The following is a 20,757-nucleotide window of genomic DNA, read 5'->3' on the forward strand; positions in this document are numbered from 1 at the left end:
TTTTATTTTAAACCTTTGCTTGACTGTTGTAGTTTGTAAAGGACTAGTGCTTGTTTAATTTTTAACATTGTAAATATCATAACCATGTTTTTTAGGATTCAGGTAATGAAAATGAGAATAATTACAGTACCAACCACCAGTCTGTTCTCTGTATCTATGACCTTGTTTTTTTGTTTGTGTGTTTTTTTAGATTCCACATACAAGTGAGATCATTATTGACTGTATTCCCCACACTGTATGTTTCATACCCATAACTCATTTATTTTGTAACTGGTAGTTTGTACCTCTTAATTTTCTTACCCATTCTCTCCTTCTCCCTTCCCCCTTCCCTGTGGCAGCTACTTGTCTGTGCATGTATGACTCTGTTTCTGTTTTATTATGTTTGTTCATTTGTTTTGTTTTTCAGGTTTCACATATAAGTGAAATCAAACAGTATTTGTGTTTCTTTGCCTGACTTATTTCACTTAGCATAATCCTGTTGTCAAAATGGGGAGGTCCATCCCTGTTGTCAAATATGGCAAGATTGGGGCTTCCTTGGTGGCACAGTGGTTGAGAGTCCGCTTGCTGATGCAGGGGACACGGGTTTGTGCCCCAGTCCGGGAAGATCCCACATGCTGCGGAGCGGCTGGGCCCATGAGCCATGGCCGCTGAGCCTGCGCGTCCGGAGCCTGTGCTCTGCAGTGGGAGAGGCCACAACAGTGAGAGGCCCGTGTACCGCAAAAAAAAAAAAAAAGAAAAAAGAAAAATGGCAAGATTTCATTTTTTATGGCTGAATAATATTCCATTGTGTATATACACATGAACATGACAGTTTCTTTATCCATTACCCATCGATGGACACTTAGGTTGTTTCCATGTCTTGGCTCTTGTGAATAATGCTGTGGTGAACATGGGGTGCAGATACCTCTTCAAGATAGTTATTTCATTTCCTTCAGATAAACACCCAGAGGTGAAATTCCTGGGCCATATGGTAGCTCTATTTTCCATTTTTTGCAGGAATCTCCATAGTGTTTTCCATAGTAGCTGTACCAATTTATATTCCCACCAACAGTGCACAAGGACTCCCTTTTTCCACATCCTCTCCATCAGTTGTCATTTCTTGTCAAATAGCCATTCCAACAAGTATGAGGTGATATCTCATTGTGGTTTTGATTTGCATTTTCCTGATGATTAGTCATGTTGAGCATCTTTTCATGTACCTGTTGGTCATCTGTCTGTCTTCTCTGGAAAAATGTTCTGATCCTCTGCCCATTTTTTAAGCAGATTTTTTTTGGGGGGGTGCTACTGAGTTGAATGTGTTCTTTATATATTTTGGATATTAACCTTTTATGAGTTATATGATTTGCACTTATTTTCTTTCATTCAGTAGGTTGCCTTATCATTGTGTTGATTGTCTTTTTCTCCCCCCAGTATTATGTATGTGAAATTCATCTCTATTTTAGCTCTAAATTCAGGGTCAGCAAGCTTTTCCTGTAAGGAGCCAGGTAGTAAGTGTTTTAGGCTTTGTGAGCTACACTCTTTCACAACTATTGAAATCTGGTGTTGTATCATAAAAGCAGCCATGGACAAAAACAAATGAGCATGGCTGTGTTCAAATAAAACTTTACTGACAGAAATGGATATTAGACTAGATTTGGTCCATGGGCCATAGTTGCTGACCCCATGATTTTTTCATTGCTGTATGGTATTCCACTAATTATACCATAATTTATTTATCCATTTTACTCTTAGACATTTGAGTTGCTTAGCAGTTTTGGTTACTGAAAATAATGTTGCTGTGAACATTCTTGTATATTTTTCTTGCTGCATGTGTGCAAAAAAGGAATTGCTGGATTATCACCTTTACTTGATAGTTTCCAAACTGTTTTTCAGAGTGATTGAATCAGTTGTAGGGAAGAAAAAATAATTTTCCCTTTACCCTTCTACGTTCTTGGCTGAGATCCTTCTGTAATAAAATACAGATTAATAAGAGAAAAACAAACAGAAGTTTAATAACATGTATACCTCTTGTATACACGGAAGATACCCAGGAAAAGTGAGTAAAACTTTCCCCCCCACCACCTTAAATACTATCTTAAGACAGAAGAAGGATGTTGGAGGGGGAGGGCAGTTATGAGAGGTTACTGGGAAAAGCACAGTAAAAGGGTAAGGTCGTTACACAGATTTAAGTGGGTGCCTTCTTGATTGGTAGAAGTTTCTTGTGATTTAGAATCATCCTTCTCTTCCTGGTACTAAAAGGGAGATACTTATAAATGGAGATTTCCTTTATAAATGTAAGTGTCCCTCACAAAAGGGTAACTTGTACTGGTTTTCAGAGCTTGCGCCTCTGGTGTTTCCTAAAAACAATCAGCTCAAGATAATCCTTATGCCAAAGAGACATATTTTGGGGTGTCATATTCTGCTTCCCTTCACGTTCTGCACTGCTGCTTTAAAACAAAGAATGTCGTCCTCCATCCAGTTCTGTAGGTGATCTTGGGCGGCCTTGGACTGCAGTGGCTTGAAGCAGGGTTTCGGTTCCCTGGCCAGAGACTGAACTCAGGCTGTGGCTGTGAGAGTGGTGAATCCTAGCCACTAGGCCAGTGGCCAGTCGGGTTTGTAGAAGTGAATTTCCACAAAGAGATGGAAAGTAGTGAAACAAATAAAGTGTTTATTAGGAGGAAAAAGAGTATGTGTGAAAAAACTTAACACAGGTGGACTCAGAGAAAGAGTTGCGCCCTCGTGGTAGTTTGAATCACTTACGTGGGGCATGTCTTCTGGGTTTCCTCTGGCCAGTCATCTTGCCTTTGCCTGGCTCTTAGTCCATATTTGTTTATCTCAGGGTCCTCCCCTGTGTGCATGCGCATCTCTTAGCCAAGATGGATTCTAGCAAAGAGGGCTATGGGTAGGTTGACATCACTTACTATGGGGTGACGCCCCCTCCCTTTTTGACCCCCGAGAAGCCTTTCTGCGCATGCATAGTCGGGAAGGTCTCCTTGACCTCGAGAATGGGAAATATGTGGTCCCTTTATCTTTTATCTGGGCAGGGCTCAGCTCCTCCTTGCTCCTGTCCCCCAACGGGACAGTCTCTAGCTGCTCAGCCTGGGGCCCATCTGTCTCCTGCCTCATAGGGATCAAGTCATTAGCCACTACAATCACTGACTTTACAATACACCCTGAAAGGAATTCAGGACAAAGAACAGGATGAGACACTCTGCTTTGGCAAAACAGGCAAAACAGGCCCTTAGTTAGATATATTTTGGAAAAAATTTCTTATGAACCTGGATTCTTGCATCTTCCCATACTCAGAAGAGCACTAAAATCATTAACTGAGATGTCTCTTCCTCATGACTAGCAATAACCTTCTACCGAGATGTATGCTTGATTGCACGTATTCCTTAGCCATATATATACTATATATATACTAGCCTCTTCCCCTACCTCTTCAGAGCAGTTCTTCAGATTTATCTGGGAGGTTGTCTCCTGGGCTGTAGTCCTCAATGAGACACTGGATACTCAACCGAGAGCTCTTATGTTGTGCGTTTTTCTTTCAGTCAACACTGCTAACAGTTTTTTGTACCCCAGGCTCCAAATACTTGCCAATACTTGCTATTATAGGTTGGGGTATTTTTCCTCATTTTGTTTTTTAAAGTTATTTTGGTGGGTGTGTTATGAATTGTTACCTAATTATGTGGTGAATTTGAATTTTTCGTGATGATGAAACTGAGTCCCCCTAAAAGTTCCTGTGTTGAGTTTGATTAATCTCCCTCTCCAGAACTCTGTTCCCTTTCTTGTCCCATCTGACCTCAATCTTGAGCTAACTGAACACTAATCAACCAGAGTCAGATGACTAAAAAATTTCCATTGTTAGTAACATTTTTAATGTACTAAAATTGCTATTATACATATCATCATTAATGTAGAAACTCAGGTTGTTTCTCTAGGGCAAGACTAGCTCACAGACCCCTGAGCCATGGACTGCCTGGGCAGAGAATCATAAACCAAAGACATCCTGACTCTCAAAACTGTGATTAAGAAGATGATTAATTCCATCTTCTTTTGTAATATATGCTTGTAATGTGATGAATTTCCTTTTAAGCATGGCCATGGCTATGTCGTGAAAGTTTTAATATATTCATAATCAATCAAATTAAATTTGTTTTTATTTATCCATGAGCTATTTAGAAGTGTTTTTCCTTAACTTATAAACATAGGGAATTTTCTACTTACAATTTTTTTTTTTTTTTTTTTTTGCGGCACGCGGGCCTCTCAGTGTTGTGGACTCTCCCATTGCGGAGCACAGGCTCCGGACCCACAGGCTCAGCGACCATGACTCACGGGCCCAGCCGCTCCACGGCATGTGGGATCCTCCCGGACCGGGGCACGAACCCGTGTCCCCTGCATCAGCAGGTGGACTCTCAACCACTGCGCCACCAGGGAAGCCCAAGTTACTATTTTTTATTGATTTCTAACTTGAGTGTGTTGTCATCAAAGAAAATTTTCATTGAGTTCTTTCTTTTGATATTTGTTGAGACTGGCTTTATGAGCTAACACGTGATCAGTTTGTATGAATGATGTGTGCTTGTTGGGTACATAATAAAAGTATGTTGTTGGGTACATACTAAAAGTTTATATATCCATTTGGCCAAGTTTGTTATTTGTGTTTTTTCAAATTTCTGTGTTTTTGACTTTTTATATCTGTTCTCTTACCAAGAGAATTGTGTTAACATCTCTCATTATGACTGTTTGCCTATTTCACCGTGGTATTAGATACATATAATTTCAGAATTATTATGTCTTCTTGGTGAATTGAATTTTCATTGTATTGAAACTTTGTGTGGTAATAATGCTTTTTCCCCTTACAACCTATTTTGTTGGATATTAATATGGCTTCAACAGCTTTCTTTTTAATCTCAACCTTTCTGTAAACTTAAGTTTTAGATATATCTCTTATAAACAGAAAATATGTTTTAATGGTTTTGTTTTTTAATTGGTTCATTAAATATATTTACATTTAATGTAATTTAAAAATATATTTGTGTTTAAGTATGCCTTCCTTTTATGTGCTATTGTTATAATTATTTCTGTCCTGTTGTTGTTGTTCTCTTTTGGATTAATAACATTTTATTATTTTGCTGTTGTTCCATTAGTTGGGGAGCTGTAGTCTTACTCTTCCACTAGATGTTGCACTAGAGACTGTTGTGGTCTACAGACTTTTTTTTTTCCTTCTACTGTTTTGGTCTTGATGGGGAGCAGAATACCCACCCCAAAACGTGCCACTTTGGTATGTGGATTGTTTTTTTTTTTTTTTTTTCGGTAGGCGGGCCTCTCACTGTTGTGGGCTCTCCCGTTGCTGAGCACAGGCTCCGGACGCGCAGGCTCAGACACCATGGCTCACGGGCCTAGCCACTCCGCGGCATGTGGGATCTTCCTGGACCGGGGCACGAACACGTGTCCCCTGCATCGGCAGGCGGACTCCCAGCCACTGCACCACCAGGGAAGCCCATGTGGATTGTTTTAAGCTGAAGGCAATTATGACCCAACAGACTCAGGAAAAGCTTTTTATATCTTCCTAACTGCCCAAAAGGATTTAGGTAGGAAGCCTGTACCAGGAAGATAGCTATTATGAGAGAGAACTTTTTATATCAGAAGGACTTATCTGCATGGCATGGAACGTTTGTTTACCAAACATTTGGTCTTCTCATCTTCCTGCTTCCTCTTCCTCTTTTTTTTTTTTTTTTTTTTTTGTGGTATGCGGGCCTCTCACTGTTGTGGCCTCTCCCATTGTGGAGCACAGGCTCCGGACACGCAGGCTCAGCGGCCATGGGTCACGGGCCCAGCCGCTCCGCGGCACGTGGGATCTTCCCGGACCGGGGCACGAACCCGTGTCCCCTGCATCGGCAGGCGGACTCTCAACCACTGCGCCACCAGAGAAGCCCCCTCTTCCTCTTTGAAGCCCCAGACCCCTACCCCCTTACCTCAGGATGGCATATAAGTCTAAGTTGACTGCCTGTGAGTCTCATGTGTTTGTGGGGCTCCCATACATACATAATTAAACGTTTTTCTCCTGTTAAATCTGTTTTATGTCAATTTAATTATTAAGCTAGCCAACAACCCTAGAAGGGAAGAAGGGAAAATTGTTCCTCCCCGACAGTCTGGTTTTGGTATTGGGATAGTGTTGACTTCATAACATGAATTGGGAAGTGTTTCCTCTTTTTTTATTTTCTGGAAGTGATTATGTAGAATTGGTGTTACTTCTCCCTTAAATATTTTATAGAATTTGCCAGTGAAACCATCTGGGCATCTAGTTTTCTTTTTCAAAATGTTTTTAGCTATGAATTTAATTTTCTAAATAGATGAGACTATTCTGGCTATGTATTCTTCTTTCTCTTACATTTTCTAATTGGTTTTTACTTGCATAAAGAAACTATATTGATTTTGTATGTGGATCCATGCCCTTTGCTTTTTGGGTGTTGATCTAACTACCTTGTTGAATTTTCTTTAACAAGCAGTAATCATAGTAAATATTCTTAATAGAGAAACATTAAGAGCATTCCTATTAAAGCTAGGAGCAATAAAGGAATATCTGTAATTGTAGCTACTTTTAAAGTAATATTTTGGATATCATAGCCTATAAAATTGGACAGCAAAATGAACTACATGGTTTTTTTTAAATTTTTATTTTATATTGGACTGTAGTTGATTAGCAATGTTGTGTTAGTTTCAGGTGTACAGCAAAGTGATTCAGTTATACATATACATGTATATATTTTTTTTCAAATTCTTTTCCCATTTAGGTTGTTACATAATATTGAGCAGAGTTCCCTGTGCGATACAGTAGGTCTTTGTTGGTTATCCATTTTACATGTAGCAGTGTGTACATGTCAATCTCAAACTCCATAACTATCCCTTCCACCACCCAGCCTTCCCTCTCCTCCCCCGGTAACCATAAATTCATTCTCTAAGTCTGTGAGTCTGTTTCTGTTTTGTAAATAAGTTCATTTGTATCATTATTTTTAAGATTCTGCATGTAAGCAGTATCATACAATATTTGTTTTCCTCTGTCTGACTTACTTCACTCAATATGATGATCTCTAGGTCCATCCCTGTTGTTGCAAATAGCATTATTTCATTCTTTTTAATGGCAGAGTAATATTCCATTGTATATATGTACCACATCTTCTTTATCCATTCATCTGTCGTTGGAGACTTAGGTTACTTCCATGTTTTGGCTATTGTAAACAGTGCTGCAATGAACATTGGGGTGCATGTATCCTTTTGGACCATGTTTTTCTACAGATATATACCCAGGAGTGGGATTGCAGGATCATATGGTAGCTCTATTTTTAGTTTTTTAAGGAATCTCCATACTGTTCTCCACAGTGGCTGCCCTAATTTATATTCCAAAAAACAGTGTAGGAGGGTTCCCTTCTCTCCATACCCTCTCTAGCATTTGTTGTTTTTGGATATTTTGATGATAGCCATTCTGACATATGTGAGGTAATATCTCACTGTAGTTTTGATTTGCATTTCTCTAATAATCAGTGATGCTGAACATCTTTTCATGTGCCTCTTGGCATTTGTATGTCTTCTTTGGAGAAATGTCTTCTGCCTATTTTTTGATTGGGTTATTTGTGTTTATGATATTAAGCTGCATGTGATGTTCATAAATTTTGGAGACTAATTCTTTGTTGTTGCATTGTTTGCAAATATTTGCACCCATTCTGTGGGTTGTCTTTTTGTTTTGTTTATGGTTTCCTTTGCTGTGCTAAAGCTTTTAAATTTCATTAGGTCCCATTTTTGTTTTTATTTCCATTACTCTGGGAGATGGGTTGAAAAGGATATTGCTGTGATTTATGTCAGAGAGTGTTCTGCCTATATTTTCCTCTAATACGTTGATAGTGTCCAGTCTTATATTTAGGTCTTTAATCCATTTTAAGTTTATTTTTGTGTATGGTGTTAAAGAGCATTCTAATTTCATTTTTTTACAGGTAGCTGTCCAGTTTTCCCAGCACCATTTCTTGAAGAGACTGTCTTTCCTCCATTGTATAGTCTTACCTCCTTTGTCATAGATTAATTGACCATAGGTGCGTGGGTTTATTTCTGGGCTTTCTATTCTGTTCCATTGATCTATATTTCTATTTTTGTGCCAGTACCAGACTGTTTTGATGACTGTAGCTTTGTAGTTTAGTCTGAAGTCAGGGAGCCTGAATTTTCCAGCTCCATTTTTCTTTCTCAAGATTGCTTTCACTATTCAGGGTCTTTTGTGTCTCCATCCAAATTTTTAGATTTTTTGTTCTAGTTCTGTGAAAAATGCCATTGGTAATTTGATAGGGTTTGAATTGAATCTAGATTGCCTTGGTTAGTATACTTATTTTGACAACATTGATTCTTCTAATCCAAGTATATGGTATATCTTTCCCTCTATTGTGTCATCTTCGATTTCTTTCATCAGCGTCTTATAGTTTTCAGAGTACAGGTCTTTTGTCTCCTTAGGTAGGTTTATTCCTAGGTATTTTATTCTTTTTGATGTGGTGGTAAATGGGATTGTTTCTTTAATTTCTCTTTCTGATCTTTCGTTGTTAGTGTATAGAAATGCAACAGATTTTTGTGTATTAATTTTGTAACCTACAACTTTACCGAATTCATTGATGAGCTGTAGTAGTTTTCTGGTAGCATTTTTAGGATTTTCTATGTACAGTATCATGTCATCTGCAAACAGTGACAGTTTACTTCTTTTCTAATTTGGATTCCTTTTATTTCTTTTTATTCTCTGATTGCCACAGCTAGGACTTCCAAAACTGTGTTGAATGAAAGTGGTGAGAGTGGACATCCTTGTCTTCTTCCTGATCTTAGAGGAAATACTTTCAGCTTTTTTTGAAATATTTATTTATTTTTTAATTATTATTTTGGCTGTGCTGGGTCTTCGTTGCAGCATGCGGGCTCTGCATTGTGGCATGCGGACTTTTTAGATGTGTCATGCGGACTTTTTAGATGTGTCATGCGGACTCTTAGTTGCAGCACGCATGCGGGATCTAGTTCCCTGACCAGGGATTGAACCTGGGCCCCCTGCATTGGGAGTGCGGAGTTTTACCCACTGGACAACCAAGGAAATCCCTGCTTTTAGCTTTTGAATGCTGAGTATTATATTAGCTGTAGGTTTGTAGTATATGGCCTTTATTATGTTGAGGTATGGTTGCCTCTATGCCCACTTTCTGGAGAGTGTTTTTCATAAATGGGTGCTGAATTTTGTCAAAAGCTTTTTGTGCATCTATTGAGATGATCATTTGGTTTTTATTCTTCAGTTTATTGATGTGGTGTATCACACTGACTGATTTGTGGATACTGAAAAATTCTTGCACCTCTGTGATAAATCCCACTTGATCATGGTGTATGATTCTTTATTGTTGTATTCAGATTGCTAGTAGTTTGTTGAGGATTTTTGTGTCTGTGTTCATCAGTGGTATTGGCCTGTAATTTTCTTTTTTTGTGGTATCTTTGTATGGTTTTGGTATTAGGGCTATGGGGGACTCATAGAATGAGTTTGGGAGTTTTCCTTCCTGTGCAATTTCTTTGGAACAGTTTCAGAAGGATAGGTGTTAACTCTTCTCTAAATGTTTGATAGAATTTGCCTGTGAAGCCATATGGTCCTGGGTTTTTGTTTGTTGCAAGTTTTTCAATCACAGTTTCAATTTCAGTACAGTAAGTCCCCTACACATGAACGAGTTTTGTTCCAAGAGTGCATCTGTAAGTCCAATTTGTTCGTAAGTCCAATAAAGTTAGCCTAGGTACCCAACTAACACAGTTGGCTATATAGTACTGTACTGTAATAGGTTTATAATACTTTCCCCACAAATAATACATAAAAATCAAACATCTCAAAAAAATAAAGCATTTTCTTTTTTTTTTTTTTTTTTTTTTTTTTTTGCGGTACACGGACCTCTCACTGTTGTGGCCTCTCCCGTTGTGGAGCACAGGCTCCGGATGCGCAGGCTCAGTGGCCATGGCCCACAGGCTCAGCCACTCCACGGCATGCGGGATCCTCCCAGACCGGGGCACGAACCCATATCCCCTGCACCGGCAGGTGGACTCAACCACTGCGCCACCAGGGAAGCCCCAGCATTTTTAATCTTATAGTACAGTACCTTGAAAAGTACAGTAGTACAGTACAACACCTGACATACAGGGGCTGGCATCAAGTGAACAGGCAAGAAGAGTTACTGACTGGAGGAGGGAGAGGAGGGGGGCGATGGTAGAGCAATAGGAGGAAGATCATCAGCAGTAGGAGATGGAGGGCAAGGTGCAGTTTCACTCACACCTGATATTGATGGGTTCGGGTTCCTTGCTGGATTCAGTTCTATCCACCCTCTTGAAAAAACGATCCATTGACGTCTGGGTAGTAGCTCTTTTTTTCTTGTCATAGATGACACGGTAGCACTGGACTGAACTCTGAAGGTCTGCTGCAACCTTCATGCACCATTCTATGTTTGGGTCCTATGCCTCCAAACCTAACAGTGCCTCCTCAAATAAAGAAAATCCCCTTGAATCTCTTCGGTTCTTCAGTTACTTCTTCCTCTTGTCTCTCTTTGTCCTTTCTTTGGGCCTCCAATTCCATCAGGTCTTCATTAGTACTGTAACCTCCTTGTGTTGCACAGCAAGGAATTCAATGAAGCCGTCCTGTTGCAGATCTAGCTCCAGCTTCTTGCTTAGGGTCACTACGTTGCTGAAGACCTCTTTGGGCTCCTCATCCACCTTCTCAAATCCACGAAAATCGTGAACAAACTGCAGTCAAAAGTTCTTCCAAACCCTATTCATGGTGATGGCCGTAAGCTCACGCCATGCAAAGTCAGTGTTTTTATGACCTTGTAGGTGTTGTAGTCCTTCCAAAATTGTCACAAGGTTGTTCTGGATTCCTGTCACTCACCTTTACTGCGAAAAGTGTGATGTAAATAATATTTCTTGAAAGTCACTGTAACTCCCTGGTCCATAGGTTGGATGAACAATATAGTATTTGGTGGCAGATGCACTACTTTGACGTTGGGATGAAAGTCATCCATGAATGGGGGTTGGCCCCTAGCACTGTCAAGCAGCAAAGGAATGTCAAATGGGATGTTCTTCTCCAAGCAATATTTCCCTACCTCTGGGATAAAGTGGTGGAAAAACCAGTGCTGGAAAATTGCCTGTGTAAACCAGGCTTTGGGGTTACTCTTCCACACAACAGGAAGAGATTCCTTGGCTTTGTTTTTACAGGCTCTTGGGTTCTCTGAATGATAAACTAAGAGAGCCTTCAGCTTCAGATTGTGGGAAGCACTGCCACTAAACAACAGAATTAGTCTGCCCTTTGCTGCTTTATAGCCTGGCATTAACTTTTCCTCTTTACTGATGTAACTTTGGCCTGCTGTCCTCTTCCAGTACAGTACTATCTCATCCACATTAAAAACCTGCTCTGTTAAATACATGCCTTCATCAGTAATTTCTCAAAGAGTTTCAGGAAGTTCCCGGGCAGCTACCATATCTGCACTCACTGCCTTGCCACTTACTTTTACGTTGTGAAGTTTGGCTCTAACCTTGAACCAGTGAAACCAGCCATTGCTGACATTAAAAGATGTGCCCCCTGATTCTTTGCCATGTTTCTTCTTCAAGTCTTTGTAAAGGCCTTTAGCTTTGTCTTGAATCAGCATAAAGCTGAGTGGGACTCAACACTGTTGCTGATCCTGCATCCATACACTGAGAAGTTTCTCCATCTTTTCCATCATTCTTCCACACTTCTTCGATATTATTGTTGACATCATCGGCACAGCACACTTCTCATATTCCATGATCTTGTCTTTGTTCTTTAGAATTGTCCCAATGGTTGAATGATTCATGTTATAACAAGTGACGTCTACCATCTTTTCTCCTTGCTTCACTCTCAATTTTTTTCACTTTTGTTTCCATTGTTATCTCTTGGCACTTCTTAGCAGTGCCAGCTACATCACCCGCTCCTTTCACATTTGCTTCCAGACATCCTGGGCTTGAAATAAAGATACTGTACTACTGTACTCTATACAGTACTGTATAGTAAGGTACACAAAAGCACAACCACTTGTAGAGGATGCATGCATGTGACAATGTAGACCAGACACGTGAAGTAACTTATGTGATTAGACATGTGAACATAAGTTTGCATCTTTGAAAGATGGCAACTTGAAGCCTCGTATGTAGGGTACTTACTGTACTTGTGATTGGGCTGTTCATGTTTTCTGTTTCTTGCTGGTTCAGTCTTGGGAGCTTCTACCTTTCTAAGAATTTATCTGTTTCTTCCAGGTTGTCCATTTTATTGGCATATAGTTGCTTGTAGTAGTCTCTTATGACCCTTATATTTCTGTGGTGTCCATCTTAACTTCTCCTTTTTCATTTCTAATTTTACTGATTGGAGTCCTCTCCATTTTTTTCTTGATGAGTCTGGCTAAAGTTTGATCAATTTTGTTATCTTGTCAAAGAACCAGCTTCTAGTTTCATTGATCTTTGCTACTGTTTTTTTCATCTCTATTTCATTTATTTCTGCTCTGATCTTTATGATTTCTTTCCTTCTACTAACTTTAGGTTTTGTTTGTTCTTCTTTCTCTAGTTGCTCTAGCTGTAAGGTTAGGTTGTTTGAAATGTTTCTTGTTTCCTGAGGTAAGATTGTATTGCTCTAAACTGTCTAGGAGGCTTGTGCAGGCTTCCTGATGGGAGGGGCCAGTTCCCGTCCAGTGGTGGGTGGAGCTGGGTCTTGTCCTTCTGGTGGGCAGGGCTGTGCTCAGGGAGACTTTAAGCCACTTGTGTGCTGATGGGTGGGGCTGTGTTCCCACCACATTGGTTATTAGACTGCTTTTGCTGCATCCCACAGGTTTTGATTCATTGTGCTTTTGTTTTCATTTGTCGCTAAGTATTATTTGATTCCCTCTTTCATTTCTTTAGTGATCCATTGGTGGTTTAGTAGCATATTGTTTAGCCTCCACGTGTTTGTGTTTTTTACAGTTTTTTTTCTTGTAGTTGATTTCTAATCTCATAGCATTGTGGTTGGAAAGGATGCTTGATATGATTTCAGTTTTCTTAAATTTACTGAGGCTCGCTTTGCGGCCCAGCATGTGGTCAATTCTGGAGAATGTTCCATGTGCACATGAAAAGAATGTGTATTCTGCTGCTTTTGAATGGAATTATTGTTAATTATCAATTAAGTCCATCTGGTTTAATGTGTCTTTTGAGGCCTGTGTTTTTTTATTTTCTGTCTGGATGATCTGTCCATTGATGTAAGTGGGGTGTTAAAGTCCCCCACGATTGTGTTACTGTCGATTTCTCCCTTTATGGCTGTTAGTATTTGCCTTATATATTGAGGTGCTCCTATGTTGGGTGCATATGTATTTACAATTGTTATATCTTCTCGGATTGATCCCTTGATCATTATGTAGTGTCCTTTGTCTCTTGTAACAGTCTTTATTTTAAAGTCCATTTTGCCTTATATGAGTATTGCTACTTCAGCTTTCTTTTGATTTCCATTTGCATGGAATACCTTTTTCCATCCCCTCACTCTCAGTATGTATGTGTCCCTAGGTGTGAAGTGGGTTTCTTGTAAGTAGCATATATACAGGTCTTGTTTTTGTATCCATTCAGCCAGTGTATGTCTTTTGGTTGGAGCATTTAATCTGTTTACATTTAAGGTAATTATTGATATGTAAATTGCTATTGCCATTTTCTTAATTGTTTGGGGTTTGTTTTTGTAGGTCTTTTTTCTTCCCTTCCTCTTTTGTTCTCTTGTGGTTTGATGGCCACCTTTATTGTTCTGTTTGGGTTGCTTTTTCTTTTTGTGTGTGTATCTATTATAGTTTTGGGGTTTGCTGTTCCCATGAGGTTTTTTTGTTTTTGTCTTTAATTAATTAATTTATTTATTTATTTATTTTTGGCTGCATTGGTTCTTTGTTGCTGCGCACGGGCTTTGTCTAGTTGTGGCCAGCGGGGGCTACTCTTTGTTGTGGTGCGCAGGCTTTTCATTGCGGTGGCTTCTCGTTGCGGAGCACAGGCTCTAGGTGCACAGGCTTCAGTAGTTGTGGCTTGTGGGCTCTAGAGCACAGACTCAGTAATTGTGGCACATGGGCTTAGTTGCTCTATGGCATATGGGATCTTCCCAGACCAGGGTTTGAACCCATGTCCTCTGCATTGTCAGGTGGATTTTTTTTTTTTTTTTTTGTGGTATGCGGGCCTCTCACTGTTGTGGCCTCTCCCATTGCGGAGCACAGGCTCCGGACGCGCAGGCTCAGCGGCCATGGCTCACGGGCCCAGCCGCTCCATGGCATGTGGGATCTTCCCGGACCGGGGCACGAACCCGTGTCCCCTGCATCGGCAGGCGGACTCTCAACCACTGCGCCACCAGGGAAGCCCTGTCAGGTGGATTTTTAATCACTCTGCCACCAGGGAAATCCCTCCTGTGAAGTTTCGATATAGCAGTCTATATAGGTACAAGGTTGCTTTAACTTTCTGGTTTCTTTCCCATCTAGTGAAGTTCCTTTAGCATTTGTTGCAGAGCTGGTCTGGTGGTGCTGAATTCTCTTTGCTTTTGCTTGTCTGTAAAGTTTTTTTTTTTTAATTTTAATTGGGACATAGTTGTTTTACGGTGTTGTGTTTCTTCTCTACAGCAAAGTGAAGTTTCCTGTGCTATACAACAGGTTCTCATTAGTTATCTATTTTATACATATTAGTGTATATATGTTAGTCCCAATCTCCCAATTCATCCCACCCACCCTTTCCCCTCTTGATGTCCATACGTTTGTTCTCTACCTCTGTGTCTCTGTTTCTGCCTTGCAAACCAGTTCATCTGTAACATTTTTGTAGATTCCACAAATATGCATTAATTTACAATATTTGTTTTTCTCCTTCTGACTTACTTCACTCTGTATGACAGTGTCTAGGTCCATCCACGTCTCTACAGATGACCCAATTTCATTCATTTTTATGGTTGAGTAATATTCCACTGTATATATGTACCACATCTTCTTTATCCATTCATCTGTCAATGAATATTTAGGTTGCTTCCATGGCCTGGCTATTGTAAATAGTGCTGCAGTGAACATTGGGGTGTGTAAAGCCTTTGATTTCTCCATCAAATCTGAATGAGAGGCTTGCTGGGTAGAGTATTCTTGGTCGTAGGTTCTTCCCTTTCATCACTCTAAATACAGTATATTGTGCTACTCCCTTCTGGCCTGCAGAGTTTCTGCTGAGAAATCAGCTGATAACCTTATGGGAGCTCCCTTGTATGTTATTTGTTGTTTTTCCCTTGTTACTTTTAATATTTTTTCTTTGTCTTTAGTATTTGTCAATTTGATTACTAGGAGTCTTGGCGTGTTCCTCCTTGGGTTTCTGTGCCTGGGACTCTTTGTGCTTCCTGGACTTGGATGACTGTGTGAAGTTTTCAGCTATTATCTCTTCAAATATTTTCTCAGGTCCTTTCTCTCTTCTCCTTCTGGGACCCCTATAATGGGAATGTTGGTGCATTTAAAAGGTCTCTTAGACTGTCTACATTTCTTTTCATTCTATTTTCTTTATTCTGTTCCATGGCAATGATTTCCACCATTCTGTCTTTCAGGTCACTTATCTGTTCTTCTGACTCACTTATTGTACTATTGATTCCTTCGAATGTATTTTTCATTTCAGTTATCATATTGTTCATCTCTGTTTGTTCTTAATTCTTCTAGGTCTTTGTTAAACATTTCTTGCATCTTCTTAATCCTTGCCTCTATTCTTTTTCCAAGATCTTGGATCATCTTCACTGTCATTATTCTGAATTCTTTTTCTAGTAGGTTGGCTATCTCCACTCCACTTAATTTTTCTTCTGGGGTTTCATTTTGTTCCTTCATCTGGCATATATTCCTCTGCCTTCCCGTTTTGACTAAATTTCTGTGAATGCAGTTTCCATTCCACAGGCTGCAGGATTGTAGTTGTTGCTTCTGTTGTCTGCCCTCTGGTGGATGAGGCTGTCTAAGAGGCTTGTGCAGGGTTCCTGATGGGAGGGACTGGTTCCCAGTGGTGGGGAGCTGGGTCTTGTCCCTCTGGTGGGCAGGGCTGTGCTCAGGGAGACTTTAAGCCACTTGTGTGCTGATGGGCAGGGCTGTGTTCCCGTGCCATTGGTTATTTGGCCTGAGGTGATCCAGCACTGGAGCCTACAGGCTGTTTGGTGGTAATGGTGGCCTTTGGGAGGGCTCATGCCAATGAGTAGTTCCCAGAACTGCTGCTGCTAGTGTCTTTGTCCCCACACTGAGCCACAGACACCCCCTGTCTCCCCAGGAGACCCTCCAATGCTAGCAGGTAGGTCTGGCTCAGTCTATTCTGGGGTCACTGCTTTTTTCCTCTGGGTCCTGGTACCCTCAAGACTTTATGCATGCCCTCCAAGAGTGGAGTTCCTGTTTTCCTCAGACCTGTGGAAGTCCTGTGATCACACTCCATTGGCCTTCAAAGCCAGATTCTCTTGGGACTCCTTCTCCCATTGCCAGGCGCCCAGGCTGGAAAGCCTGACTTGGGGCTCAGAATTTTCACTCCTGTGGGATAACTTCTGTGGTATGATTATTTTCCAGTTTGTGTGTCACCCATCTGGTGGGTATGGGGTTTGATTTTATCATGATTGTGCCCCCTCCTACCATCTTGTTGTGGCTTCTTTGTTTTTGGATGTAGGGTATCATTTTTAGTAGGTTCCTGTGTTTTTTTGTCGATGGTTATTCTGCAGTAGTGATTTTGGTATTTTTGTAAGAAGGGGGTGAGCTCACGTCCTTCCACTCTGCCATCTTGAGCTAATCTGAACTAAGTGGGTTTAGATAGAAAGGAGTGAAAATGTCATTATGTGCAGATGAAATGTTCTCTACCAAGAAATTTTATACACAAGAAGATTAAACCTATTAGAATGAAAAATATCATGCAACAGATGGCTCTTCACTTGTAAATACTTTGTAATTTTCATTTTGATTTCTTCTCTAACATGTTAATGTATTTTAAAACGTTTTCAGCTTTCATATATATGGATTCTTTCTGCAGTTATCTTTTTGCTATTGATTTTAAATATTATTGATTGTAGTCATTGAATATGTTATATATGATGATTTTTTTATATGTGAATTTGCCTAGTTTTCCATTATGCCCTATAATAAGTTTAATTTTTATTAATATTTTGTGTGTTTGAGGAGAAAATAGCAATCCAAATTTGCTGGGCTCAGAATTCTATATATATCTATTAGAAAACTTGTTAATCATTTTACTCATCTTCAATAATCTTATTTATAATCTACTTGATCAGTTAGTTTCTGGGAGAGGTATGTTAAGCTCCTTTAGGATGTTTTGTGTATTTATTTCTTAAATTTTTATCCATTTTGCTGCACACATTTCAAAGCAATATAGTCACATAATATTTAATAATTCTAACATTTTCTTTAAAAATTGTTCGATTTTCCAATATTGAATTTTTTTTTTTTTTTTTTTTTGGCCGTGCCTCATGCATGCAGGATCCTAGTTCCCCAGTCAGGGATTGAACCCGCACATTGCGCCGAGTCCTAACCACTGGACCACTAGGGAAGTCCTAAATGTTCCTTTTTGATGCTGTTTGCCTTGAATTCTGTTTTGTCCATTAAAAATACTGTTATGTATTGATCCTCCTGCCCCCACCAGTTTTGTGTGTGTGTGTGTGTGTGTGTGTGTGTGTGTGTGTGTGTGTGTAGTGTATCATTTTTTGTAACCTCTGCCTTCAACCTTGTGTTTTCATTCCTTTTTTTAAGTGCATTTTTTGTAAGTAATATATAACTGAATTTCTAAAAATGTCAGTCAGAAAATACTTATTAGTTAATAGACGAGTTCAGCAGTTACTGAGATTGTTGATATGTTTGTATGTGTTTCCACCACTCAAAACACTGATTGAGAAAAACCCAATCAAGTAGAAGCCGAGAAAGAAGAGAGAAAATAGTCAAAATAAAACTGAGGTTCAGGGCTTCCCTGGTGGCGCAGTGGTTGAGAGTCCGCCTGCCAATGCAGGGGATACGGGTTCGTGCCCCAGTCCAGGAGGATCCCACATGCTGCGGAGCAACTGGGCCCGTGAGCCATAGCTGCTGAGCCTGCGCGTCTGGAGCCTGTGCTGCGCAGCGGGAGAGGCCACAGCAGTGAGAGGCCCGCGTACTGCAAAAACAAAAAACAAACCCCCCCCCCAAAAAACTGAGGTTCAAAGTAATCCTTTTAATATCAACATTGTAGATATAATTTCATTTTATTTTAGCGTTTTAAGTTGCTGATGAAGAGTCTTTTTTTCTAATCCTCATCCCTTTGTCTTTTCATTCTTTTTACTTTTGAGATTTTCTTTTTATCCTTAATATCCTAAGGCTTTACTATTAGTTGATTAAGAGTGGGCTGTCTTTGTTTTGTTGTGGTTATTTTAAAATTTTATTTATTTACTTATTTTGACTGCGCCGCATGGCTTATAGGGTCTTAGGTCCCTGACCAGGGATCGAACCTCAGCCCACAACAGTGAAATCAATGAATCTTAAGCACTGGATCACCAGGGAATTCCTGTTGTGGTTATTTTTTATTGTGCTCTTTCAGTCTGAGGAATCATGTATTTTTAATATATTATTCATTAATTATTGATTAGTTATTGCCCTTCCTCCATTCTCTTTATTCTGTAATTCTGAAACCCCTAATAGACCTATTTTGGATCTAGCTTTCATAATATGCCTTTTCTTTCATTTATGCCATTTGTTTGTGCATCATTCTAGTGGAATCCTCAGGTTGTGTTTCTTGTGTACTACTTTGGTCTTAAGCTGTGTTTAGTCATTATTCAGCTATTCCACTGAATTTAATTTGGGTTTTGTTGATGGTGATGGTTGTTAATTAATTTCAGCAATCACATTCTTCTTTACTAAAGACTTTGCTACACACAGGTAACGTGGCATCAGTTTCTGTTTACCACTATGGAATCCTGTCTAATTTTTTCATAGCTAACTTTTAAATTTCTGGTGTATATAAAATGTTCTTTTTTGTTTTCAAGAGCAGTGTTACATTTATTAGTATTTTTGTAATGATTCTATGTAATAATATAATTTAGTGTGGTGGTTAATAGCATAGACTCTGGAGGCAGAGGGCCAAGGCTCAAAGCCAAGTTCTGCCTCTTTGACAAGTTATTCAAACTCCTTGTATTCCATTATCCTTACTTTGATCGTAATACTAATACTTATGTCATAGGATTTTTTGAGGATTAAAGGAGGTAATAAATGTCAAAATACGTGGCATATACCAAGTCCTCAGTAAATATTAGCTGCTATTAGTTGTAGTAGTGGTGGTAGTACTATATTAGTTATCATTATGCAATCGTATGGTTTGTGGAGATTTTCCCATGTTTTTGTAATCCTCCATGCCATCCCAGCCATGCCTTATATTACTTTTTAAAATTGAAAATGGGATATAACAGACTTAAATAACTTATGGCTGCTCTTTCTTTTCTACAGATTGATCCTGAGTTAGAAAAAAAACTGAAAATGAATAAAGTGTCATTGGAATCAGAGTATGAGGTACAGTATGCTAATGTAGCAATCTTCCTAGTCAGTGACTGGTTCTGTCTGCTTTAAGGTAAATTCAAATTATTATCAGTACAGGAAAAAAATATTTACCTTAAATATATGTTATTGGAACAGCTATGTAGTCGTTTGAAAAGAAAATAAAGATGGATCTATATTTCATATACTGTTTCATATCCATATTCTAGATGGATCAAGAATTTAAAAATAAAAAATAATAGGCTAAAAGTACTAGGAGTAAACAATGAAGATTCTTTTTAGTCGTCTTGAGTCAGAAAAGCCTATTTAAATATGATAGAAAACCCAGAAGCTTTAAAAGTAAAGATTGCAGAATTCATACATAAAAATTCAAAAGTTCAAAAGTTCAACCTAAAAAACAAAAGGGTATATAAAGTTACTAGTTAAATGTGAAATTCTAAAAATATTGTTTATCTTAACACGATGAATTAATTTATTTAAGTATGAAGAGCAAATCAGTATGGAAAATTTCAACAACTCACTTGATCAGTAGGAACATGGGCAGAGCATGTAATGAGTTCAGAGACAAGGAAATAAATATCATTTTTAAACAGATAAAGAGATGCTCAACTTATAATAGGAATGTTAATTAAAATTATAACAAGGTATCATTTTCCACCTATCTTATTAATGAAATCAAAGAGCTTAATAGCATGTTTTATTATAGGATGTGGAGAGAGAGGGTGTTCTCCATCTCTGATCATATTTTCCCATTTCTTTTCATGTTTGGTCATTTTTGATTGAAAGGTGGACTTGTGAATAATATACATTGAAGAGACGTGTGAAGAGTGTTGATTCTCATTTTAGCATTTCAATCATTGGCTGATCATTTTGAGCTTGATTTTATGCTTCATAAGGGAGGATCTGTAGAAAGGTTTTGATGTTTCCTAAACCCCTAAAACTTTGTGGCATTCAGTCTCCAAATTGTTTACCCAGAGGACCTTGTCAGAGCTTAAGAGTAGACTGCTTTTTTGTTGTTGTTTGTTTTTGTTTTATTATTGTTGTTTTTTAGTTTAGTTTGGGACTGGACCACTTTTGCATGCAGTTGTTCTGCCAACCTTGCATCCCATTTAAGAATTATGCTCAAATTCTCTCTTGAGCATATAGATCTTATGTTATGTGAGTGAAGGCCATTATTCTTTCTTAAAACCTTTTTATAACTTTGTATCATTTCATAACTATACTTGAAAATAATTTACTCTGT

The 20,757-nt window shown here is 39.0% G+C and overlaps 1 protein-coding gene across 1 annotated transcript in view; it reads left to right on the forward strand.

Moving 5' to 3' along the window:
- Positions 1-20,757, forward strand: part of LOC132487959 (cytochrome c oxidase assembly protein COX16 homolog, mitochondrial) — a 34,546-nt gene that overhangs the window by 11,422 nt on the left and 2,367 nt on the right. The window contains 1 exon segment of the mRNA XM_060095922.1: positions 19,467-19,529. Coding sequence (XP_059951905.1) covers positions 19,467-19,529 — 63 coding nt within the window.

Source organism: Mesoplodon densirostris, chromosome 4, assembly GCF_025265405.1.
Source record: "Mesoplodon densirostris isolate mMesDen1 chromosome 4, mMesDen1 primary haplotype, whole genome shotgun sequence".
Lineage (NCBI taxonomy): Eukaryota > Metazoa > Chordata > Mammalia > Artiodactyla > Ziphiidae > Mesoplodon > Mesoplodon densirostris.